This window comes from Triturus cristatus, chromosome 4_1, assembly GCF_964204655.1.
Source record: "Triturus cristatus chromosome 4_1, aTriCri1.1, whole genome shotgun sequence".
NCBI lineage: Eukaryota > Metazoa > Chordata > Amphibia > Caudata > Salamandridae > Triturus > Triturus cristatus.
The window spans coordinates 1,144,401,162-1,144,428,330 of NC_140585.1; the positions used below are offsets into that span (position 1 = coordinate 1,144,401,162).

The 27,169-nt window shown below is 45.5% G+C and overlaps 1 protein-coding gene across 7 annotated transcripts in view; it reads left to right on the forward strand.

The window, feature by feature from the left end:
* DSN1 (DSN1 component of MIS12 kinetochore complex) overlaps nt 1-27,169 on the forward strand; it is a 261,660-nt gene that overhangs the window by 154,021 nt on the left and 80,470 nt on the right. For all 7 annotated transcript variants that reach the window (XM_085654255.1, XM_085654258.1, XM_085654262.1 and 4 more), the window contains 2 exons: nt 7,389-7,448; nt 9,304-9,375. In XM_085654255.1, coding sequence (XP_085510381.1) covers nt 7,389-7,448; nt 9,304-9,375 — 132 coding nt within the window. The remainder of the gene's footprint in view (nt 1-7,388; nt 7,449-9,303; nt 9,376-27,169) is intronic.

Genomic DNA, 27,169 nt, shown 5'->3' on the forward strand with positions numbered 1-27,169 from the left:
AAAATGTTTCCATATCCAGGGTAACCATTTGCATTATGGATAGCGAGATTCCCCCTGAAAGAAAGGAATACGGTTATAAAAGTAGAAAATCAAATTTTTCAGCTCCATATTTCCACAAAATTAGCTGTTTTGTTACAGTACAGTTAATAGTGTATTTGTGTTACAGTACAGTTAAGTCTTTATTGGTCTGGTTTACAAATATTATAATTGCAGTACACTCCCAAGTATTCCTTTACAGTGACACAAAGGGTAACCCAAACTACCAGACACACCGAATAAACACACTTAAAACAAAAATCCATAATTACTATTTTTTTTGTTTTTGTATAGAACTATTTGCTGACAGGAATAAAAAGTATAACCTTGTTAATTTGTGCTCATTTTGATGTTTTGTTTGCCAACATTCATGCATAGTTTTCTTTTTTAAGTAAACTTCTCCAATTCTCACAAAGAACATTTAAAACACTGCTACGCATCTATCATTTCAAATCATCATAATCAAGTAAAAAAAAAAAACTGTTCAAGTGCTCATCCCGCAAGGTGTTGGGAAAGCATGAGTACGAAGTAAAAAGAAGGAATTCAAAGGGGAAACCAAGAGAGATACAATGTTAGAGAGCCACATATATAATCCTGCAGAAGTTCACGACTCAGTATAATATAATACACCTCATCACACAGCTCACTAAGTAATTAAAACTAAAATAAGAGCATTGCTTGCCGGGTGCCTTCAGGCCCCCATGTGCCCGATTTTTCCCAAGAGATTAGGGACTGACTGGGCTGATGTGAAAATAACTCTTGCTCTCCCTAATCACTCCAGTCTTGTCAGAGAATCAGAGCAAACTTTCAAGATTGTTTACTTGCATTTAATTTTTGACAATATGCAATTTGTTCCTATTTTGGGCTGGATGTATCAAATCAGCAAAGATAAGTAAGCCCTTGCAACCTCTGAATGTTATGCCTATTTTAGCCATGATGGCTTTATTCTATTTAGTGGAATACTATCAACCCGTGAAACAAAAAGTGCGATCAGAGTAGGACAGGAAGTGCAGTCTTAAGAGAATTTTAAGCTGGAAAGATGCAATGTGAAAGGGAATAGAACAAGCTGTTGTAACCTATGGTTTTTCCTGTGGTTTTTAGTCACCCCCTATGGTGTGTAGAATGGCTAAAGTTTTTTTTTTTTAAAACCTTTACTCTCACACACCATGCAAGCATACATTTACAAAGTGACACTGCCGATTTAGATATATCTTTTTAGGTACCAATCTGAGTCTCATTAGTAACTTAAAAAATAATAAAGCGTTCAAAAGTGACACAGGGAAGGATCCATGGGGCAGATGGAAGTAACACAGGAGATGTTGCGAGGTGGGGCACATGGAAGATACACAGAGGTGGAAGAAAGTAACGTTAAACAAAATAAAAATGTGACGAAAACAATCCTGAGCGGAGCAGTGTTACCACATCCGTGGCAGTAACTATATTGGGAGCCACTACTTCACATCCAGCACATCGAACGTCAGTGCACTGTGAGATTCATTAGTTTGTGTAGATATAAATCGATCGCACCTCTCCATGTCAGCGGAATAAAAATAATCAGACCCACCCTCACATTGCTGGTGCCAGTCATTTAATGCCACACAATGTGCCAAACAACAACGCTCTTTGACCTATTGGCTGTCCTCATATTGATCTATGAACCCTCTTAGCCCCTGCATATAATGTGTTTCAGGATACAAAACTGTAAACCTGGACAAGAGATTTCGCTTTTGGTGCTTTAGCAGTCCAACCAGCTAGGAGTCCTGTATCGTCTATGTATCAAAGTATTTCAAATACATCACATCCTCACGCTTCACTGGATTAAAGTACCAGAAAACATGTATATCATCATAAGTGTAAATATCTTGTACATTGGCAAAATCAGTGTATTACGGTGATCATAAAAAAACCTCATCAACGTACTGCTTTCTTTGTCCAGGTACAGTTCTGCCATAGTAAAAAGGGTCGGGCACCTCCCATATGTCCCATTGTGCCCCATATGAGACTGACAGGAGTCGCAAGTCATGTCTTGCGATTTAAAACGGCAGCGATTATGCAAAGTTTGGTGCAAATCCTGAACAAAATTTCCTATGAACTAAAATGTGAAAACCCTTTTTTTAGCCCTTCATTGACTTTTTTTCCACATGGCAGGATCAAGAAAACTAGCATGCCAGACTTTAGTTGACTGAATTAGTAGATTGCCAAATATCACACAATTCTGTCTGTGGATGAACCTGTTAAAGGCAAATCAAATAATGCCTTTCAATGCAAAAGCTGCCTGAACCATAAATAAACACCAGTTATTGCCACTGTTTATATACAGTACTTGTGTCAGAACCTCCTTTGAAAAGGCATTTTTGTGTTTTACTAATTACTTTGGTTCTGTTCAGTGAAATCTCCCAGTAAATGTATATTCATTATGGGTTTTTATTGAAAGGTTCATTCAGATCTGTCAAGCTGTGGCCAAAAAGGGAGTGGACTGGGGCCAGAAAATGACATTTGCCAGTTTACCTTCCATATAATTCTATGCTCCTTGATACAGAAAAAACGTTTCCTGCCAAATAATTGATAGGGGGAACACAATAGAGGTATAACTAACATCAACATGAGTTAAAGTACATCTAGAAACTGCTCAGAAACACATCAAAGTCAGTGGCAAGATTTGAAAGTCTTTGGCATTGGCTATGTCTGAGAATCCATGAGTGGAGAGCCAACAGAATACTTGAGCTTAGACAAATGGAATTCAAATATTTATTTTGATTTTGAGTGTTTGCACCTGTATGCTCTTAACTAAGGTGAGGAAATATTTTGACATCTATGTTGTATGCTCTAAATTAACATCCCTGATTAATTGAATCACTCTTTTGAGGTATTCACTTAAGTGTTTTAGTATTGCATGCTTTTGCTATTTCTTCCTTGAATTAGCACATGGATACTCTTAAGATATGAATATTTTAGTGTGAAATGCAAATGACTATTGTAAACACTATGACCGCTCAAGTATTTATACTGTTAAATGAGGATTCTGTATTGGGAGAAACTTTATTCCCAATCGAACATACTCGAAGCCTTTTCCCCTCATGTAGGCACTTTGGCTAAATAATGGAAACTATCATATGCTCCAGTCAAACAGAGCTTTCATTTTAATCCAATGATTACTACAAATAGGGAAATAAATAAATTGGCGAGCGCTCAGTTCCTGAATTTTTCATTGGAACGAACTAATTTAATAAACCTTCTAAAGAGGAAAAGACAGAGGAAAAAACGCTCCCAAAGTCAAAGAAAGGAAGATGGTGCTTGGGTGCAGTTAAAAGAGGCAGCCTCAAAACATGACTCCAAAAGGTATTGGGAAATAATCGCAGACTGCTGCGGTACAAGAGTGAAATCTCTCTCCATACCCACTAAAGAAGAGGATTGGAAACTTCACCTGACAGAACTTTACTCTGCGAATTTTAATTCTTCCAGTCCCGGCACCATGGCATTCGATCCGTTTAAAACCCCTGCATTCAACTACGTACACTCAATTAGTGACGTGGCGGGATATATTAAGAAAAAAAGATCTTCAGGAGCAATGGGCCCTGATGAAATTCCCATGACCGTAATAAAAAAGGAGCCACTTCTGTGGGCTACTTATCTAGCCCCACTGTTTAATTTTTGTTACTCTCAGGGGAAGACACCTCTATCTTGGTCAGGGAGTATTCTAATTCCTCTGTACAAAAAAGGCCCTAGAACACATCTAGGTAATTACCGGCAAATAGCCTTATAAGATGCTGCGGGGAAAATATTTGCTCGTAGTATTCTCGATCACCTTACGGAATCGGTGATGGAGAAGCAGGTCCTCCCTATAGAGCAAGCAGGTTTTAGAAAAAATCATTGTACCTTAGATAATATCTCCATGTTGAAACTAATTGAGGAGAAATACACAATTTATCGTAGGTCATATGTATATATGGCTTTCATAGATTTTTCAACTGCCTTCGATAAGGTAGATCGACCATTACTATGGAGAAAATTGCAAAAAATGGGATTGCCAGCTCCCCTGCTATCCGTAATCATCGCACTACATTCTCAAACTTGGTGTCAGATATTAATGGGAGGAAATCAAGGTCTATCCGATGTAATCCCTACAGAAAATGGCTTGAAACAAGGTTGCTTGTTAGCACCGTTGCTATTTTCTTTATATATATCAGATTTACCCGATTGCTTCTCTGTTAGAGGGAGACGCACCAAAGAATAGTAGCCGCCCTTTTGCATGTCTCCTATATGCAGATGATATAGTGGTGATGGATCTAACCCCTATCAGGCTGAACAGAAATCTGAATTAATTACAGAATTACACGGTGGCCCATTTCTTGAAGATAAACTTTTCAAAAAGTAAAATCTGGATCTTGAAATGTAACAAAAGTAGAAAATCAAGTAATTTTAAATGGCAAATTTTTCCTGATCAGCTGGAGGTGGTGGATTCATATCTCTATTTAGGGAAACTAATAGCGGGTAATAGGAAGAACAAACTTCACATTGAACATAGTTCTTGTAAAGCTGCTTCCCACGCTAATAGTTTGCGTATTTTTTACAGCGGGATGGGAAGAAGGCATTTTTTACATCTCCTGACGGTTTTTAAAGCAAAAATCCCCCCAACCCTGCTCTATGCCATTGCATCAATCCCTGTTAAGGACTGGAGCGTTTTAGATAAGAATGAAGGTCAGACTTTACGTAAACTTTGTAATTTTAACACGTTAGTTCCATCAGCTGCTATTAGACTGGAATTTGGCCTGATAGACTCTTATGTCCAAGGTTTATCCAGGGTTTTACGTTGGGGTTATCAGTTAAAAAAAACAGTGAGCCTGATTCATTAAGAGGTTTCATGGGACAAGAAATCTTTGGCGAGAAGGCAGGGAACTACTCTTTCTATCTTGATTTCTCTTTGGCACTAAAAGTTTTTTGTGTACAAAAAGAATCAGTGACTATTCTTCCGCCATTTGAATTTAAATTTTTATTAAAAACCTTAAATGGCAAGATTATTTATAATAGAGATATTAAATGCTGTACACCTAAAGAGAGACTAAAGATAATAGCTAGGACAAATTCACTGAGAATCTCACAGAAATATCTATTTTGGAATTTAGAACATGGAACCCGACGACTGCTCACTCTGTCATATGAATCTCTTACCTTTACAGCAAACTGGTCCCAGAATCTGAAAAATCGAAACATTTGTAATTTTTGCAAATTGAACATTCAGACCATGGATCATATTTCATTTGTCTGCCCAGCATTCGTTCTGAGTCGTCGTCGCTGGCTTCGGGCCGATGTTTCTACAAAATTGTGTTAAAAATGTAGTTTCAGCCTGTGACTTTCTCTTTTGCCCAAAGAACGAACCAGTCTGTGCAAAACTATTCAATTATTTTAAGGAGTTTATGTATATATTTTAAATCTTTTATACATTTTTTTAAATGGGCCGTTAACCCCCGTGCCATTACCCTCTTTGAAGTATTAATGTTTTCTCCTTTTTTAGATTGTACTTTGCACATTTACCGGCTGCTATTTATTGCTCTTAGCACAGTTAGGATACGTAGTGCTTGTCTCATTTTTTTCTTTTTTTTGTTACCTATCTAAAAATGTAATTGAAGCATGACAATGGACTGTACTTTGCACAAGAACTGGCTGCTATTGAATTGCTTTTTGCACAGATTAGGATATTCCCTGTTATTTCTTTTAACTTGCTGCTAACCATAAACTGAACTCTCTGGCGAAGCTGGATTGTGGATTATATCTTGCACATGAAATGAGCCAGGTCCTCCCAGGATGCTTGTTTCCGGTCCAGGGAGGACCTGGCTTGGCAGTTCGGGCTGGACTGTTCCCACAAGGAACAGGGTCAAGACTGATTTGCATATAGCTGGGTCCAAACTGGGGTGGCGTGGTGAGCAAAAGAATGATGGATTTAACCCAGATCCCTGTGACTGGGGGTGAATGTTTGCATTGTCCAGCATTCCGTCCATCAATTGTTCCTTTTGCATATGTCGCCCTAAGTGGGAAGTGTATGCCCCGACGTGGGTCCCGTGCTCACTACACCACTGGATTCAAGCTAGCCTGGCTAAAGAAGGGTGATGCCCTGAAACCGGTCCCAGGAGGCTTGTTTCCGGTCCAGGTAGGACCTGGCTTGGCAGTTCGGGCTGGACTATTTCCGCATGGAACAGTGTCAAGACTGATTTGCATATAGCTGGGTCCAAACTGGGGTGGGGTGGTGAGCAAAAGAAAGCTGGATTTAACCCAGATCCCTGTGACTGGGGGTGAATGTTTGCATTGTCTAGCATTCCGTCCATCAATTGTTTCTTTTGCATACAATGTAGAGTTGGCACAGAGTATGGGCGTACAGAATTGTGCGAGAAAATGCCAGACTAGATGTGTTCAGAATCGAGAAATGTAAACACAGGTCAAAAAGCAGACCATTCCAACTTAAAATAATTTCATTGTTAAATTCACACAAAAAATGATGAAAACAATGTTTCCTGATCTTTTTGTGTGCGTAAAAGCAACTAAAGAAATGATTGGGCTGATATCAAAATAGGTGTTGCACCAACTCAAGCTTCATAGGGGTTGGTATCTTGGACGTGGTTTTGTCGGCTCCGCACTGTCCCCTTGGGGCGCACTATGAGGGGTTAATGATTAGCTGAAAGTTGAAGAAGTCTGCTGATGTGTTCTCATCTTTCCCCTTGATCAACAAAAACTTACATCAAGTTAATTTTAGTAAGGAAGAAGCAGTACTCTACGATTGCTTTGCTCCTAGCACGGTATGAAATGTAGCTTGTTTTCTGTAGTTATCTGAGGGAGACGGAAACCATTGCCAGAATCTTTAAATCATTCCAGTATTAAATCTTCTCTGTGGTACACCCCCATGCTGGTTCCCAGTATCCATGTGAACCAATAGAAGCACATAGAGTCTAGGTCATTTGCCACTATTGTCAGCTGTCACTTCTCTCTCATGCCAGAATGAGCAACATCTAAGAGAAAAAGACAATTTCTTGCTGATCAGCCAACATTTCCATTCACTTCTTTTTTAATTTGATTGAGAGGAAGTCTGAATCCTCCATGGAGGAAACTCTTGTCGCAATAGTGATCTTTACTCTGAAGACGTGCTAAGAATATCTAACTGCATTGAATCTTAGTTATCTTCTCCATGCCTATATGTTCTTAAACCTTCTTTGGTTAGATCTACTCAATTTCAGATCTCAAAATGTATTCCTTCAAAGGAGAGGATATTTGTTATTCGAAATTTTAATGCTGACAAAAGTATCCTTTGAACCTGTGTTTAAATAATGTTTGTCTTGCGCTTTTTTCTTTTTTTTTGTTTCTAGTGCACCAACAAATCCAGCACTGGAGAATGCAAAAGCCCAAATACGAGAATATATTGAAAGGTAGGACTTTCATTCTTCAGTAATGTGAGGGAAAAGTGTTGTTGGTTTCTGCAGCTTCTGGTAGGTTTGCAGTTACAGTGTTAGTAGGGGAAGGCGCAAATGATTGGGCTCGAGCTAACACTTATTTACGATCTGAAACTTAGGACTATTCAGGGGTGACTCAGTGGTGGAGACTGTTCAGGCAAAGGTATCAGTGGACTTTGTTCATGTTTCCGTGCCAAGGTGGCAAAGCCACAATTGCGATCGTTGTCAATGTTTTGCTTTATTTGCTTGGGATAAGAGGCCAGTGCAAACATGCTCAAATCATGTTATTAGGCAATGTTCTTTAACATGAATGTTAAAGATCTGCCTCAAGCAAAGCTCTCATTGCCTAGCTTTGTGGGGGTGTTCCTCCTCTATTATTGTTTATCAGGATTTTTTGATTATAGATATAGACCAGGGAGCATTATGTTTGGAAAGGTGCATCTGTTTTCTGGGGATATTTCAGTACCCTACTTAACAGAGATGAGTTCGAAATACTATTCCTCAGAATTTTAGCACAAGCAATGTAGTTGTTTTTGTGACTGAATCAGTGTTGGGAATTACAATACTTTCACCTCTTTAGGGTTCAGTGCTTTGTTGGAAGGGAGTAGTTAGTAAGTGTGAGTCCCAAGTATCAATGCTTCAGGTGACTGTCAAGGGAGGAAGTGAATGCTGTCAGGAGTCAGTTTATAGATATCATGTTCATGACTATGATGAGGTGGATGAGACCAGCTGTAAAACACAACAGTCGCTGATGATTGTGGAATGACAACAAGAGTTTTTGGGGTGAGAGGATATTGGACTTTCAAGTTGAATTGCTGTCATATTTGATGCATACGTTGGACAAGGGACCAGGATGTATGGCATCCAGCGTTTAAATGGGTAGCCATCAGCTTAGGTGATTGTGGTTTTGAAATCACAGGGAGTAATTGCAAGTGGTGGACTGTTTAGTAGAATTAGTCCTTGGAAGAGGAACTAGGATTTGTGGGTAAGATGGCAGTTTTGGTTGCCCAGGAAGGATGGACCACGTCAATGAGTGACACTTTCTGGCCATAGAGGCTGACAAGTAACATTGGGCTCTTGTATGATGTGATTAATAAAGCAGAGAAGGCCATGATTTTAAAAATAGCTGTATTTTCTAATCCCACCTTGCCCAGGAAGGATGGACCACGTCGATGAGTGACACTTTCTGGCCATAGAGGTTGACAAGTAACATTGGGCTCTTGTATGATGTGATTAATAAAGCAGAGAAGGCCATGATTTTAAAAATAGCTGTATTTTCTAATCCCACCTTGCCCAAGGAAGTAGTGCAAGGTTTAATGTTGTTTTAAAAAATATTAAAATATCACAATTCAGCTGGCATGTTTGGTTTCTGTTCAGTCTAATGTTATTCCAAACATTTCAGCAAGATTGTTTTTTGAGACATTGATGATTACATATTAGATTTTTTCAAATAACGTTTAGTTACTAACAATTCACAGATGTGTAACACACTTAATATGTTGCACTTGTTTCCCCCCCATACAATATGGTGGATGCAGTTCAGTCAGTTAATTGTTCTCACATTTCTGTTTGCTTATCAAGAATTTGCTTAACCAGTGCTGAAAATATATATATGATCTCAGTTGGAAAATACTTTAAATACATGTTTTCAGTGGTAATATAGCTATGCGATGGCAAGTCTTGACAGTGATCAGTCTCTGGTGGTACATCCTGTGGTATTGGTGTGCTGTTTTCTGTACCACAAAATAATGCCGTTGTGAAGAAGTTGTCTTTTTCAATGTTTAACTGTCTTGTCTTTACTTCTCTTAATCCAGCTTGCCTACTCTTACAGATTTACCAAGGAGTGTCACTCATGGGAACAAATTTTGCTGAGTTACCAGAAAACGGCAATGGAAAGAGCCAGGTTTGACTGTGTTTTTTAACTGTGTTTTGATTAGTGCATAATTGAGACTGTAAAATGCCCTCACAACATTTCGTTAAAAAAAAGAAAATAAGAACTTTCTGATAGCATAGTGTTTAGTTTAGCTTCAACTTGAAAAGTTTATTGTTTTCCCTCCTGCTTGCTTCCAGGATTTGCGTGCTTGTAATTCATTAGCGCAGTCGGAGAGAACCCCAAAGCATGCCTTCATCAACATTTTTCCTTTTTTCACGAGTGTGTGAATGCCAAAATAAATCCAGCCGTTTCTCTTACAAGATATTGTTTCCTTTTTCAGGCCAGAGAAATGTACATATATATAACCCCTGTAATTTCAGTTTAACATGACACAGCATCCGTAAATGCACCCACTAACTGAGCTTGAGTAAAAACAAGTGGCCTGCCTTCATGTACTTAATAAAAGAGAGGGGCCCTTTGTACTAAAGGCGTAGGGCCCCAAATAGACCAAAGTCAGTAAACAAAAGCCCCCTTAGGTAAGATACATCACTCAGCTTTCATACAAACACCCCAAATCAATCAATATCACCAAAACATAAATAGAGAGGTACATGAATCTACAAATACAGTACAGGTCAGATATTCTTTCAAAAGTATAATATGTATCTCTTTAAAATGACAGTACAAAGAATGTTTTCATTATTAAAAACAGCCTGTCAAATACCATAAAAAAATCATTAAAAACATACATCATATTGAACAAATCACACAATATTTCATGATCAATAAAAAATTATTAGACAGACACCATGGCAGGAGAATACATTAGACAAAATGTATTCTCATTAGAAAAACTAGTCTGTGTCAGATCATTCGCTCAAAGTCTGAATTTTTCTTATAATTATTTATCATCGACTGAAAGAATGTCCTAAGGATCTAGTATATCAGATTTTGTACAGCATCAACATGTTTCAGTGGGTACTAGTATTTGACAGCCATCTTCTTCAGAAAAACAATATCTCCCTGCCACCAATATAAACTAAATAAAAACATAAAAATACAAATTAACACTTGCTAATGGCACTCACTAAATAACATTTATATCCTGGTGATATTGCAAATACTAAGGACTCTCATTCACTCACACATTCACAGTAGATTATTTCTTTATATATGAGCGCCAACACCCAGGTCGAAATCTCACCCTTGATTTTTCAGAGAAACTCCTGGATAGTCTTGCAGGAGATTAAACAATCCAATGGTGGAAGTTGAGGATCATGTATATATCTATATATATCTATATTTATCCCCTTACAAATTGCTCCACAGGGACCTAAAAATAAGGTCACATCATCAATTCTAAAAAACCTCTATAGACTGTATTATACTTCTATAATAGTTAGTTTTAGGTAGTTACCTGTATAGATTTAACGGTTCACCCCTGTTGCATGAATAATAGAAAGAGATATACAGCACCTGCAACGAGTAATAAAACAATCTAAATTACAATATATATTCAGACATGTACCTTCATAGCACTCTAAGAGGTAAACTGTTTACCTTCAAATTGAGAGATGATAGGGCACATCAGGGTCCTTATCCTTAAAATAAATTCATTTGTTTTAACTTCAAATTGGAAGAGTAGTACTCCTATCATGAGGAAAAGCCACTGTTACCTATAAAAAAATATGTAGGAAAACATTATGTTTAAGCACTTCAAACATATGTTCCCCTTTCCTGACTTTAATCTCTCAGAATCTCAGTGATTTCTGAACATAAAGCGCATACAGATTGCTCAATCTAGGGGAGCCCAATGCGCTTCCTTACTCTCAGGATTATTACGTTCCAGAAAGTTTACACAGAGAGCCATCCCTTAGCTTCCCAATTACTTCATGAGCCGGCCGGAGCGTTTACTGGAACCCTGTCTCCCGAAACTGGGAGTAAAAAGGTCTTGAGTCCCAACTGTGGAATATTTGAATCTTCCCGACCCTGAACGTATTTGCATATGGTATGCACACAGTGTTCGTGCCATGGGTGTCTGTCTGTTAGCCCCTGTAGGAAGGTGGATTCTGACTATATGGTTGCCCCCACTTTTTTCCTGGTGTTTGAATGGTTTTTGACTAGTCTGGCTGGGATCCTGCTATCCAGGACCCCAGCCTATCTGCTTACTCCCTTAAATGATTGGTGTGCATATTAGATGCACTAGTGATTGGATACTGTGGTACCTTATGAGCCCCTAGTATATGGTACCTTAGGTACCTAGGGCATTGGTACTTCACAAGCCTACCAGGGGCTGCAGCAACTATTATGCCACCCCTGGGAAGCATTCACAATCTGACACCACAGGCCTGCTACTGCAGCCTGTGTGAGGTAGTGTTGGCACTCCTCACTGAGGTATAGGTTCCTATATCTCACCATACACACACATATAAACCTATCAGTCACCCCTCTAGCAGGCCCTAACAATCCTAAGGGCAGGGAGCATGGTTTACTATGTGAGGGGGTGCTTCTGCCTGAGCAGGACCCCTCTGCAGCTAGCAGAGTCTATTCTCTACTGCTGTTTGTGGATGCGGTTAAACCATATACTCTTAAGTGCATTATAACCTCGCGGTAAATGCTAACTTTGGAATGACTGCATCAAAACATGTCGTGTTTGGTGTCAAACAACTTGGAATCCTACCCCCACACCAGTAACTGGTGTGGGAGTAGGATCCCACCCTTCTAGAGGGGACGACATGTACCCACTGTACTACACGGTAGAAATCTTTTAGAGCCCTGGCATCACAAAATGGATGCCACCAGCACAGACACCGGGCTGCCCTCCTGCTGCTGACCGAAACTCGCAGTGGAGGGAGCCCAACAAAGGGTTTCCTGTCACAGGGAGGTGTCACCACCTCCCAGACAGGATTTAGTGTATTGGAGCTGGGTGGGTGCACTCTTAGAGTGCTTTGAAGTCCTGCACTGGGGGAGCAGTAGGCTCCTCTGTGCATATGCCAGCTCAAACCGGTTCAGGGGCTACCTGCCCCTGCTCTGGCGCAAAACTGGACAAAGGGAAGTGGGTGTAACCACCCACTACCCTGACCCTCCTAGAGGAGTGGTCATAGAGCTAGTCCCTCCCATCTTTTCACTATAAGATACCAAACATTGCCAATGCAATTCAGATTACACCTGGACGACGCTCTACATAGAAGAATCCTGGCCCTTCGACGTTCCACTATCTCTGGAAGACTGAAGAATCTCCCTTGGAGTAAAGGAGTGACTACCCTGCTTGGCAGGCACCAAAACTCTTCGACAACGGTTGCAAACTTTACAGCTCCCGCCGGAGCCCGAAGTCCCTGCGTCCCCTGAAGCGGATTTCCTGACCTCTCGACGGCCATTTTGAGTCCCCAGCGAAGCTGCGACATCTGGACCCCACGAGTGACGAAGAACAGCAATACCAGGGAACCATGCAATGATTTAGAGTGCAAGCCCTAATCTACGTCCAACGAAGTTGTGCTTTGGACCACTTGTTGTCCAAGTCCCGAGCAGGTCTAGTACCGAAAATCAGCGGCCTACCCCGTCCCGAGTGACCGTGGGCTGTTGGTAAACTTTTCCTGCAAAGGCGTCTTCGCGGTAGCTTGCCCGTTGGCTAGTAACTCACCTGAAGACTTCCACATCGACTTCAAGGGCTCACCTGGTTGCTCTGGGCCTGCCCTCACTTACCCTCGCTGGGTAAGTCCATCAGACCTTGCTGGTCTGCACCATTGCCAATCTTCACTCTACACGAGACTTGCAGTTGCCAAGGCTTGTTGGCTCCAATCCGGGCGCCGACACGTCATCAGCTGCAGACGTCGTGGCAACCTCCGAAGCCAGCTGCTGGTCATCTTCGATCCCTCCTGGTCCTCGTGAGCGAAGAGACAAAACACCATCGACCTGAAGAGACGCGACAGCTGTGGTCATCCATCTTGCTGACCACCGGTCACTGGCAAGTGACTTTGAACTCTGTCCCCTCAATTTCTAGGTCTTCTGCAACTCCAATCCATCTTCGGATTCCAGCGGACACCTCTCCAGTCGTCACAAGCAGCAAGTCTTCAAGGATCTCCATTGAAAACAGCATCGCGACCCGACACCAAAGGACACCTATGCACCCGGCTTCCCTGGGTGAGGTAACTCGTGCACTCCGGTGCCCAAGTGTGTGTTGGCCCTCGAAATACTTACCCTGTAAGTTGCTTGCTTGTTGACTTTTGCGAAGTGCCCTAGAACTGTAAAATACAAACCGCGACATTTGCCATTGAGACGTATTGAAAACCCGCGTGTGTGTTTAGACACTGCACGCGCCTCCTGTGGGCTGATTACTTACCTGCTAACACTGCAGAAGTGAAGCCCCAGCCATGCCCTAGGCCTCTTAATTTTGCAAGTCGAGTTTGTCACACCATTTTTTTAGTATATGGTCTGGCACGCCCCTAGGGCTACAGCCATATTTGTGCTTAATTTATTGAGAAGTGTTGATCTTTTGAATGTTTACCTGGCTCTAATCTCATAAAGAGATTAGTAGAGTATATTTAGAAATAAATACATATATATTTGATATATATACCTGTGTGGTGTCTTTTCATTTGGTAATTCAAGAGATTATAAGGTAAAACAAGCTGCTTTACATTCCTCAGAGACTTAGCCTGAAGGCTGCTCTCCACAGCTACCACTAGGATAGCTTTCTTTAAAAGTATGTCTTTAAACCTATCTACCAAGAGTCGAATTGGACTGGTGCAAGGTGGCCACTATAACTAGTGACCAGCATATGCCAGGCCAACTTCTCACAGCCCCAAAACGCAAAACCATCCTAACCGTAAAGAGCTCTTCCTTTCGATTCTATAGCCCCCATCCCAGGTAGCATTTCTTACCTCGAAAGATTATCAGTATCACGGGGTGGCAACCTCCGTATCACAGCCGATGTAACAGCCGGTAAACAGCGCGAATTTAAACGCTGCGGTTGCCGGTCATGTGATCAGGCAAGCAACATTCACTCAGCTAAAAGAAAGGTGCCAGATTGGAGTGGTAAACATCATCCAGTGGGCCTATTGGATCTTTTTACTGTACATTTTACTTAAATGAGAGTCCAAGGTAAATATAACTCTTTCAAGACTCGCCCCGAGAAAAATATATATATAATGATGTTTATAAAACTCTTCCAAAAAGTGTGAACATGCACACCTGGCGGATGCGTAGGCTGAAACGATGTGTGCTCCTGGGGTATCACCCCTTGACTTGGGCGTGAAGGAGAAAATCTAGAAGTTGCGGCGCTTGAATTAAGCGGCTTCCCCCTGGGCACGACGTAGAGTCTTACCAGGAGGTAAGATTTTAAAATATAATGAAGGTGTATCCAAACTGGGTTCGTTGTAAACCATCAATGGAATTTAATGCATTTCCTTTAAAAATGTCACATTGAATGTGAATCACAATGTAAGAGCTCTCCAAAGATTTATCCTTACCTATGCATTTCGGGCCCATGGCCCTTGTTCAGGGGAAACTGTCTAGAAAAAACAAACAGCGAATTGATACCATGCTGATACCAAAAACATTGTATTGAATGTGCAAGAAAAACGTAGTGCGACACATTAAGTGCAAAAAATCACCGAGATGAGAATCACCAAAGTAAAGGTCACCAATATGAGAAGATGAATGATGAAGGTGAAAAAGGTTTCAAATGTGCGGGATATGAAAATGTGTAAAATAAGTGAAAAAAAGTGCTCGTAACATTGAAGATCGCATTGTGCAATGCAGACGGAAATGCTATGCGCTAACAAAAGAAGCGGATGCTCGTGCGGGGGAGTGAAGAAATCGTCATGCAAGAAGTTATGTAGAAACCAAAAAGAAAAACGTGTACTGCATTCGGCTCAAGTATTTAAAACAATGTATCCCAACAGCGGTAAACACACGTATGCCCGATAGTTGTTACGAAAAGACCACTGTGCGCTCCTGAATTAGTACAGTCAGATGCTGCAAGCAATGTAAAACTTACGTTTGGACAGCATCTAAGCGTGTGTAAACGAAACTCTTCAAGTCGGCTCAAAAACGTAGAGTGCACACGGGTGAATTAGTAATGCCGGTATAGAGTAAGTGACATAAAGATAGGACAAAAAGCTGAAACCTTGAGCGCCATCTTGGAATGTGCAATGAGCTATGATAAGAGATAGTGAAAAACAAGGCTGAATTGAAGGTGTCAAAAGAAGTTATAATGATCATCAAGAAATGTTATCAATATCAGACAAAACGAAACATATTTAATATGAAGAGTATAAGAAAAAGGAGAAGATTAGGTGAGAGAATAAGGAACAAAAAGAAACAAAAAGGTTAGGGGAGAGCAAGGGTATCTACTGTGTCCTTAAAGGAGTAAACCATAAAGAATGCAAAAAATATAAGAAAAAAATAAAAGAAAAAATATGCAGGTGATACTCGTGTGTAAAAAGTATGGAAAGATAGGAGGGATAGCGCAAAGAAAGATGCATAAATACACATCAATAAAAAAGATGATACAAATGAACGTTAGGTGACCAAGTGTAGAGAGATGATATCAGACAAAAAAGGGGGACACAGACGTGTCTAAAGATAGCAAGAAAACTCCATCCGATCATTGAGACCGTTGGGTTTCATCGAATTTAGATTATTTTTTTTTAACAGATTTTTATTTGTCATTTGCACAATATACACAGGGCTCTGTACCCCAGAGGCCACTGCAGCACCAAGGTTCACAGTAATATGACCACAAAGGACATTTTTAAGAGAAGAAAAACCAGAACAATCACATTCTTTGATCTGAAGTATAATCTCGGATCTCCACCCCTCCCCCCCCACTCCCCTCCTCAAGTTGCGCTCTTCCCACTGAGAACCGCTCACCCGCCCACGCCCAAGGCCCAATGAGAGGAATAAGAATGACAGCCTACTCGCTCTAGTAGAGGACCATCTCACTCGAAGCGCACCAACACCCCCAGTGGCCCCCCCCCCCCAGATCGCAGACCCAACCACTCTAGCCCTGCCCTAATCCCACTAAGATATCTTCCGTCACCGCTGGGGGCTCCAGCCACAGGCCCCGATAATCCGCCCACCGCTTCCAAATTTTATAATGCTTGCGCAGACAGCCCCGGGCCACAAAGATGGGCTGTTCCAGCCCCATACAGAAGTCTAGGCCCTTTTTCCAAGCGGCCACCGAGGGAGCCCGCTCATCCTTCCACATCCTGGCAATGTCACGTTTCGCCAATGTAAGGCCCAGTAGCATAAGATGCCGTTTGTAGATATTGCCCCCGATGCCATCCATGACATGTAACAGCGCGAGCTGTGGCGTACGCGGGAGCAACCATCCCAGGACCTCAGACAAACAAGAGAATACCCCCCTCCAAAAGTGATCAAGCGACGAACAATGCCAGACCGTATGTAGGAATGTGCCCTCCTGGTCTACAACACCTGAGGCATTCCGGGGAGGCTACCAGGCCCGCCCGATACAGTCGCACCCGAGTATAGTATACCCGGTGTAGGTATTTGAATTGGATAAGGCGGAGGCGCATCGCAATGGCCGGTCCCCGAGGTGCGGCCAGGGCCTCCCTCCAATCCTCCTCCTCCAGCGAGCCCACATCCTCCTACCACACCCTCCGCAGTTTGTCTAGAGTGGGTGCACTGTGGGTGACCAGGGACTGATAGATCCGCGAGATCTTTTTAGTTGCAAGATCGCCCATAAAGACTTTCACCTCCAATGGGCTAAACTCGGGAATGTCAGCAAGACCCTCCAGGCTGGGGGAGAGCGCATGACGGAGCTGGAGGTATCGGTAGAACTGTGTCCGGGGCATGCCAAATTCTTTCTGTAGATCCCGGAACGATTTTAGGGAGCCATTCCTCATCATGTCGCCCAGGGTGGAAATGCCAATGTCGTCCCATGCGCTAAACCCCTGCAGCGCCGCCAGGTCCGGCAGTCGTCCATTGTGCCACAAAGGGGTTTCCCCCGTCAGCGTGTTCCACCACCCCATTCTCCTTAGGGACTGCCGCCAAATCTGAAAGACCACTATGGACACCGGCGGCTGCGCATTCCGCAGCGTCGCTGAGTATAGGATTGTGTGGAGAGTATGCCGCCCCATTAGGTGCCTCTCTAGTGCATAAGCCGGGTCCCCTCGGTCTCCATACCACCACTCGTTGAGGACCAACAGGTGCGATGCCTGATAGTACGAAAGCATGTCTGAGGTCGCCAGCCCTCCACAATAGGTGGAGAGAAAGCACGTGTGCAACGCCACCCGCACCGCCCCTTGCCCCCACAGAAACCGGCCCAGCACCGAATTCACCAGTCGGAACCAGCGATTGGGTACGGGTCATTCTGTAGTTGATAGAGTAAGCGGGGGAGTGCCACCATCTTAAAGATCGCCGATCTACCATATATCATCCGCGGCATACGGGACCAGGTCGTAACGTCCGCCCGGACACGCTCCCACACCGGCGCCACGTTCCGCTCCCACGATATCTCTGGCACCTCCGACAGGAAAACACCCAGGTATTTGAGTCCTCCGTCGGCTACCCGCAGCGCAGACGCCCACGCTCCCACCCCCACCCGGGTACCCAAGACACACAGTGTGGACTTACAGGGGTTCATATACAGCCCGGACGTTTCCCCGAAAATTCGCATTATCTCCAGTATGTGTGGTCCCGACCTATCCAATGCTGTTAGGAAGAATAGGACGTCATCGGCATATAAGGCTATCCTGTCCGATAGGCCAGGGGCCCACTCAAATCCCTCCAACTGTGCATCCATACGCACCCATGCCGCCAATGGCTCCATGGCGATGGCGAATAAATAGGGCGACAGGGGGCACGCCTGTCTAGTACCCCGACAAATGGGGAAGCCGGACGAGACCGCTCCCGCCACGCGGACAGAGGCCGTCAGTTCAGTATACAAGAGCATCACATATGACAGGAACCGAGGGCCAAGATTAATCCGGCGAAGGAGGGCAAACAAGTAAACCCAGCTTAGGGAATCAAATGCCCTGTCCATATCCGCCAAAAAGAGCGCCGCCGGCTCCCCCGTCCCTCGGACCACCGCCAGTGCTGCATGAGCCCGCCATATGTTGTGCCGCGTCGCTCTGAGGCATGAATCCGGCCTGGTCCGGGTGGACCAAAGTCGAGATATGAGGCAGGAGGCGATTAGCCAGGGCCTTGGCCAGAACCTTGGCCTCAACATTTAGGAGAGAAATGGGGCGATATGAAGCATGTTGTTCCGGAGGCCGACCAGGCTTGTGGAACACCACCACCTCCGCGTGTCGACAGTCCTGTGGGAGCCGACCGGTCTCCCTGGCCGCCCGATAGTATGATGCTAGTTGTAAATGGTAGCGACGATGAAACTCGCTTGGGAACCCATTGGGTCCCGGTGCCTTCCCCGAATTAAGTTCCCCTAGGGCCTTACTCAGTTCCTCCTCCGAAAGGGGGAGTTCCAGCTGTTGGCGCGTCTCGTTTGGCACCGCCCTGGGCGGGAGATCCTCAAGGAACTTGACCACCGTTGCCTCCGATAGGCAATCCTTTGAGGCATATAAATCCGCATAGTAGGCGGCGAAACTCTCCGCTATAGTCAAAGGGTCAATGATCAGCACTCCCTTCTCATCTAGCACCCCCGGAAGGACCTGTGGAGCAAAAACACCCAGGCAGAGCCGATGCAGCATCTTGCTCGATTTGTCGCCCCATTGATAGATCCTGCTGCGCGTCGCAAGCCATACTTGGCGAGCCTCATCCATCAGGAGAGAGGCATAAGACTGCCGTGCCAGCTGCAGCTGTCGCACCGCCAGTCCGCCATCTGCCCCCCGGCTCCGACGCTCAAGCCCTTCCGCCTCCGCCATAACCAGCACCTCCCGACGCTTTCTACGGGCCGCCATGCACCATGCAATGTCCACCCCACGAAGGGTGGGCTTCAACGCCTCCCATAGTATTACTGCACTGGGGGCCGACCCCGCGTTGGCGACAAAGTAATCCGCGATCGCCTCCCTCATACACCTCTCGTAATCCGGGTTTTGCAAGTTCCACCCAACTGCAACGCTACGGATACCGGGGAGTGGTCAGACAGCCCTCTAGTAAGGATCTCTGCAGACATTACCCTTGTTGCGATCGCCCGGGGTACAAAGACATAATCCAACCGCGAGAAGGACTTGTGTACCGCGGAGAGGTATGTATATTCCCTCCAATCGCCATGTACATGTCGCCAGGTGTCGACCCAATCAAGGCTCCTCACCATGGAATGCAGTTTCGTGGAATGGGTGCCCCCCAGACCCCCCCCCCCCCCCCCCCCCCGCCCTGTCCTTCCCCATATCCATGACGTTGTTCCAATCTCCACCTACCACCGCAGCCACGTCCGGCATCGCCGTCCACAAAGAGAGCAACCGCACCACCAGGGACCATTGTAATGGGGGGGGAGCATAGACACAGCCGAGCACAATAGATTCTTCCCCAATCTTACCCTGAAGAAATAGGTACCGGCCCTGCGGGTCAAGCCACTGTTGTGTATGCACATATGGGACCCTACGATGTATCAATACCGCAACCCCCCTGGAGCCCTGTATGAACCCAGCGTGAAAGACCTGCTGGAAGCCATAACGCTGCAGGCACTGGGCCTTAGAGCCCATCAGATGCGTTTCCTGTAAGAGGAGAATGTCAGCCCCAACCCTTTTTGCCTGGCGCAGGACTGCACCTCGCTTAATTTTGTCCAGAACCCCACGTACATTCCAGCTCACAATGCGGAGGGTGCCCGAGGGACCCCAGTCCCTACGTTCCCCACAGCCATGGGGCGTTCAGCCGAGCTAAAACACGAATATAAGGTCCCAACTGCAGGTGTGTACGACCAATGAGCACAATACAAAAGCGCAACTCGTTCCCTAACTAAACCCCTTCCCCATAACAAACCCCCCTCCCCATACCTCAAAAACACTGAAGTACCTGTTGCGGCGTGTTTGACTCCGGACCCCCAACAGGGGGGCGCGGACCGCACCCGCCAATGGATCCCCGACGAACAGCCCATATCGCCCAGACCCACCCCCCACCACCCTGAACAGGTAGGGACACAGCCCTCTTAGAAGCTCCCTCAAGACCCATAGAAGCAGACAGTCACAAAGTCTAAGGAAGGAGGCGCTACGGCATCATCCTCCTCACAAGCATCAAGGATCCAATGGATGGGGCTGGGAGGCAGCATCCCCCTGAGCCAAACCCCCCCCCCCCCCCCCCCCCGAGGAGCAGAGCGCCCCCGGGAGCGCGATCGTCCGTGCCCTCTCCGGCGCCGGCCACGAGCATTCCTGGATGGCCCCTCACTTAGGGATGAGTCTGAGTGCAGCCCAGGCGGCGTGCGCACCTGCACCCGGACAGTTTTGTCAGTCCACTTAAAGACCTCTTCTGGGGAATCGAAGAAGTGGGTGCGGGACTGAAAAACCACTCGCAGGCGAGCAGGGAATAGGAGAGCATACGGAAGATTAAGGTCTCTGTCTGGCCTTTGCCGCCATGAACGATTGACGTTGTTGCTGTACAAGTCGGGTATAATCTGGAAACACCAGGATACGGTGGTTATTATAGAGCAAAGGTTCTTTGGCGCGGGCCTGTTTCAGCACAGTGTCTCGGTCCAGATAGTTCAATAATCTCGCAATCACTGGTCTTGGATGGGCCCCCACCGGGGATTTCTGCAGAAGAGCTCTGTGACCCCGCTCCACGACGAAGCACCGGGATAGTGCCTCGGGCGGGAGCCTGCTCTCCAACCACTGCGTGAGGAATCGCTCCTTACCACCATTCTCACACCCCTCCGGAAAGCCAACAAAGCGCAGGTTGTTCTTCCGGGCCCGTCCCTCCGCATCCTCGACCCGGAGCACCAAACCCTTCTGGATGCTCTCCAAGCCCGCCACTTTCTGTTTGAGGACCCCGACATCATCTTCCACCCCTGAAATGCGGGCTTCCGCCTCCGTGATACGAGACACTGCGTTTCGAAGATCCTGACGCAGTAACATAACATCCGCGCCCACTGCGCCAATTTTGGCATCCAGCATATCCCGGGATTGGGTGATCGCCGCCATCAGAGCCGCATTATCTGGTACGACATCCTGGGAGGCCCCGGCGGCCCCACCCGTCGCCCCCGGACCTGTGAACTTATCAATCGGCCCATGTTTCGTGGATCCACCACCACCCTTGTCCCTCGTCATGATAGGCTGCAGCGAACTCTCCGCACCTTCCGGTCAAGGTGGATGGGGTGCCCGCACCAGTGTCTCCCCTGTGTCGGCACACCGTCGACAGAGTCGCTGCCCGGCCCACGCCCACGGAGCAGAGCGATGGACGGACGAGAGGCGGGAAGGCAGCCCCGACCCTGGGCTCGCAATCCGCCAGCGAGAGCCTCAGCCCTCAACCAGCAAGCCAGCCGCGCCCCACGTCGCCCGTCAAGGTCGTCCAGCACCTAGGCCGCAGGGCCCCGCCAGCGGTCCCGTCACCCGGACCCCCAACCGCTCGTCCGTGATCTCACAGCGGGCGCGGCCTGATGCAGCCGCCGATCATAGGCCCCAACGCCCCAGTCCAAGTCGGTGATCGTACCTTCGCACAGGCCAACCTACTGGCGTTCACTCCCCGGGCTCTCGTAGCAGCCACAGATCCTCAGGGTACACCGCCCTTTCCCTATAGTCGCGCTGTTCCTTCTGGCCGTCTTTACGCCCCGGGCTCGTCGCAGGGGGCCCCCGATGGAGCACCCTCTCTGCCCGGCGAGTCTCCTCAGTGGCCCAGGGCACCCCCAAGGCTGAGGCACCACGGGGCCCGATTACAGTTCTCACCCCCTGGACTCCGATGACCAAGGATCCTGCGGGCAACTCCCGCGAGGGCTCCCCAGCCCCACCACCGCGGCCCAACCTAGCCGCCGAGCCCCCAGCACCAGACTCAGTCCCACTATGGGGGGGGGGGGGGGGGAAGGGGGGCACTCGTTCCTCCTACTGCTACTGCCCCACTGCGTCTACCACATGTCCGGGAAGAGGGGCCCCCGCACCTGGAGCCGCCGAGACCGGCCCTACTCCCGGGCACACAGATCAGTCACAGCCCAGTTTCCTGCAGGCCGGGGCTTCCCCCCCCCTCCCCTCAGCCCCTCACCGGTGCTCTTTATGCCGCCATGCGTTGTCCCAGGGGCCGACCTGCCCCCCGAGGATCACCGCCGCCTCTGGGCCGTCTGCTGCACCATCCGCCGCCTCAGGTTCCCCGTGGCCGCCGCGCGTCTCGCGTCAGCTCCTGGGGTCGCCAAAATCGAGGACCTGGCTTCACCTTCTATCTCCAGGCCGCGCCACGCGCGCTCGCCGGCGTCCAGGTTCCTCCCTGCCAGTCGCCGCCTCCGCTTACCGAGCGCCCTCCGCCAGGGACCAGTGTCGCCACGCTCCCTCCAGGACTCGTCAGGGGTCCGAGGAAGCCAGGATAATCGTCGGATAAACGTTGGGCTGGACGGAGCTAACTAGCACACGTCCGCCATGTCGGCTCGCTAGGCCACGCCCCCCAATTTAGATGTTTGATCCAATAATTTTCTCATTGTAAAAGGAAGTTGTTGTTATTGCGGCCTTCCCGTTTCTCCACCATTTCTAAAACGGCAAACTGCAGTTGGCATACGTTTTGTCGATGTTCCTTAAAATGGGCTGCAATGGTGGATTTCATGTTGCCAGTCCTGATGTTACTCTTATGTTCGTTGATACGGATTTTGATTTTTCTCTCGGTTTTTCCAACGTAGACCAATCCACATGGACATTTTAACACGTAAATAACGTTTTTTGTGTCACAGTTGGCGTTGACATTTAATTTGATCTTGGTGCCCTTACTGGGATGTGTAATTGTGGGCCCTTTCATAATGTTGTTGCAGTTGTAACCGGGTGTATTGCCTTTGAAGATCTGTATTTAACTGGATGTGTTAACGTTGGTTATTGATTCTTTTATGTTTCTTCCACGGTTGTAAGCATAAATGGGAAGTTCTTGAAAAATTCCCTTAAAATCAGGTTCCAATGCAATGATAGGCCAATGTTTCTTGATGGATTTCTTATATGGCGCACTAGCTGTTGAAAATTTGGAAACAACCACGGTTCTCTCAGATGTACGTTTGGGTTTAGAAGCCAGTAAATCCAACCTACTTATCTTGTTGCAATGTTCTAAAGCTGAGTTCAAGATGTTTGAGGGATTACCTCTTTGTTGAAATCTACGCAGCATGTCTATCACCTGTTGATCAAATTTGGCGGGATCAGAAACAATTTTTTGACTCAATAGTCGAGAGTAGGGTAGATGATTCTTCAAAGGAGTTTGATGGTAGCTCTGATAATGTAATAAGTTGTTACGATCAGTAGGTTTCCTGAATAGGTTGGTTTCTAGAGAGTTGCCTGATCTGGTGATCTGTACATCAAAAAACGTGATAGAATGTGCGTCAAATTCATAAGTGAATTGGATCCTTTCATTTATGTTGTTCAAAGCATTCAGTGCTTGTTCGAGATCCTGTAGGGGTCCATTCCAGATGAAAAATATATCATCAATGTATCTAAGGAAGGTGGTAGCATGTCTCATCCAATGTGCTTTGTTTAAGATGTTATTCTCTTCAAAATATTTCATGAAAATATTCTCATACGAAGGGACGGCACAACTGCCCATTGATGTTCCCGACATTTGAAGATAGTATTGGTCTTCCCATTTGAAATAACTCTGATACAGAGTAAAATGTATCAACTCCATGAGAAAAATTTGAAAATCCTGATCAATTTCGGACTGTACTAGTGCATTTTCAATGGCCTCCATCCCGAGGTCATGCGGGATCGATGTGTACAGTGATTTCACATCTATGGTGCATAACCAGATCTCATCATTGGCGGAAAACTTCAAATTGTTAATTTTAGAGAGAAAGTCAGTGGTGTCCTTTACGTAGGTGCGCATTTGGAGCACTAAAGGTTGAAGATATTTGTCAATCAATTTGCCAACGGGTTCGTGTATGCTGCCTTTAGTTGACACTATAGGTCTGAGCATAGGGGTGTAGAGCATCCTTGTGCATTTTAGGTAGCATATGCAGGCTGGGTGTTTTCGGATCAGTCTGTATAAGGAATTTGGCAGTTTTATCATTGATGGTGCCTACATCTACCATGCGCTTGACCAGCTTCTGCAAAATCTCTGCAAATTGCTCCATGGGATTGACATGAATGATGTCATATGTGTCTTGATCAGAAAGATGTTGTAACACTTGATCACGATAAAAACTGGTGTCCATAACAACGATCCACCTTTGTCCGCGATCTGACAGGTTATGTCGGGGTTGGTTGCCAGACTTTTCAGTATGGCAAAATCCTTATTGGAAAAATTACGGTGCTTTGAAGTGCGCTTGTAATTAAGCTTGTGTATGTCAGATTTAACCAAGGTTTCGAAAGTGTCTATACTTTTATGGCTAATGGGTGCCATTGCATCGCAGTCCTTTCAGTTGATCTTGTTCAGTAGGGTTAATATCAGTAACCACATTTTCAAAAAGATGTCTCAGTCGTAACTTGCGGGTGAGTTTGAATACGCTTATCTCAAGTTCAAGTTCATTGGTATGACTAGTAGGAACAAAAGAAGTGCCTTTTTGTAAAGTCTTGATCTCACTGTATTGCCTTGCCCACTTGCGTAATTGAAACTTACGCACACCACTTACTTACACAGAAACTCCAACACTCCTCTGGAGGTAAAATGAGCTTTATTAGTATCGTAAACCAGAGCAATAAGTCACTAAAGCTAGTAAGTTCTTAGGCACCAAGTGAAACAATGAATACACCACACTATATATATATATATATATATATATACAAATATGAGATCTTGAATATAGATATATAAACAGTTAATGTACAAAGCACCTCACCAGATGCATCTGCACCGGAGTCTTCAACATCCCTGGCCAAGCACCGAAAACACCAAGTCGGGAACCCTGTAGAGACTGGGGCACAGGAAGTAATCTCTCCGGGTATCAAAGTTGTCCCGCGAGTGTGTCCACTCCAAGACTGAGTTCCTGAGCTCCACCCCACAGACACCACTTTTTATAGTTAAATCAACACGTTCGAGAACCCTCTAGCAGGTGTTCTCGCCCATCTATCCATCATAGGTGCTGGCCGCATCTCTGCGTCAGATCCACCCATACAGACCTGGCCAGATTCTGCTTGGGTGCGCCGAGGCAAAAGACATTCCTTTCCCTGTCTCCGGCCTTGGAGAGCCTTGCACAGCGCATCCTCCCTCTGTCCTAGAGATAAGCATAGAATGCACAAAAACAAGCTCAAGGTACAAAATAACCTCACGAGGTATGTCTTGCACCAGCTCGTACTGCTTTACGTGAAAAACATGTTTGTGTTACTGCTGAAGTGTAACTACAGGTCAAAGCAGCACAAAATGGAAATGCAGTGCAAACAAATGGAGGATCAGAGCATCACATGGAATCGAGGTCAACATGCAGTTTAGCACGTGAAAATGGCAAATGCAGTACACTGTCCTTGAGTTGGTATGATGAAATGTTAATTACTAGGTTGTTATGGTTTTCTTGGTTTTCGGCCCTTTCTGCAATATTGTGGTGCTTCTCAAATCTCTTTCTCCCTCCTTCTCTTTTTCTTTTACCCCTCCTGGGTCGTCTTTGTCTGCGGGGCCTTTCTCTAAAAATGACACTCCGGAAGTGTGTGGGATTTCAATATGATTGTCGGTATTCGTTGAAGACTGTGGCATGTTGTTTGAGTGTGGTTGGGTTTTGCGTCTAATGTCTTCTTCAGATGATGACGTCTCCGTTTCGGTGTTGGATTTTTGCGGTCTGTTTTGACGCCGTTTGGCGTACATCTCAGCCCATGAGTAAACTTCACCAAGTTTATAGTCGATGGTGTCTCGTCTATATTTACGGATTTTTCTTTCATTAATTTCTTGGGTATGTTTCTCAAGTAGACTATTGATGTCATCCAAAGTTTGTATACACCTTCATTATATTTTAAAATCTTACCTCCTGGTAAGACTACATCGTGCCCAGGGGGCCGCCGCTTAATTCAAGCGCCGCAACTTCTAGGTTTATAAAACTCTGTCATCCGCGCAGAGTTACGTGCTGCGGTTACCGATCATGTACTAATACACGCCACAGTCACTAGACTGCAAAGGGTGCCATGTTGGAATAGGTAACCTTCATCCACCTAACCTGCTTGTCACTGCTAATGCAGCTACTGTAATACAGATCCAAGATAGATATTGCTATAAAGGGACCGAACCCGGGTCCCCTTTGATGGTGTTTACTTTTCAAGCGCATTGGGCGAAGCGCTATCAAGCTTGCACGCCGCTCCAGCATTGAAAAATTGCGGTTTAAGCATTGAGAAATCGATCGTATACAAAGGTGTGCATTCCACCACCCCAATTAGTTGACATAACATGATTGTCCTCCGGTTGGTTTGCACCCGAGAATAAAGATGGACTAATTTAAACATGGACAATAATGAACATGGGACAATATACAGCGCAAAAAACATCTGCAGCACAGAGGAGGTTAACAGTCATGAGCTATGATGATTAGCAAGGAAACACAAGAGACTCAGATGTTTTTATTGGACACGTGAAATTGGGCAAATTGCTGAATTAACTTTACATGTAGGATGGAGTATGTGAAACACAGTTACCTCACGAACATTGCTTTCACCAAAATAATTAATATGGCGCAAACAATAGGTTTTGTTCAATATTAGGGAAATGTCGGGTAATTAGACACTTTAGATGTGAGAAACCTTGATGCATGGTGGGAAATGCAGTATTCAAAATTAAGTCGAGGGGGAAGAGTGTATGCTGTAATTCAATGGAGTGTTGCTTTAACAAG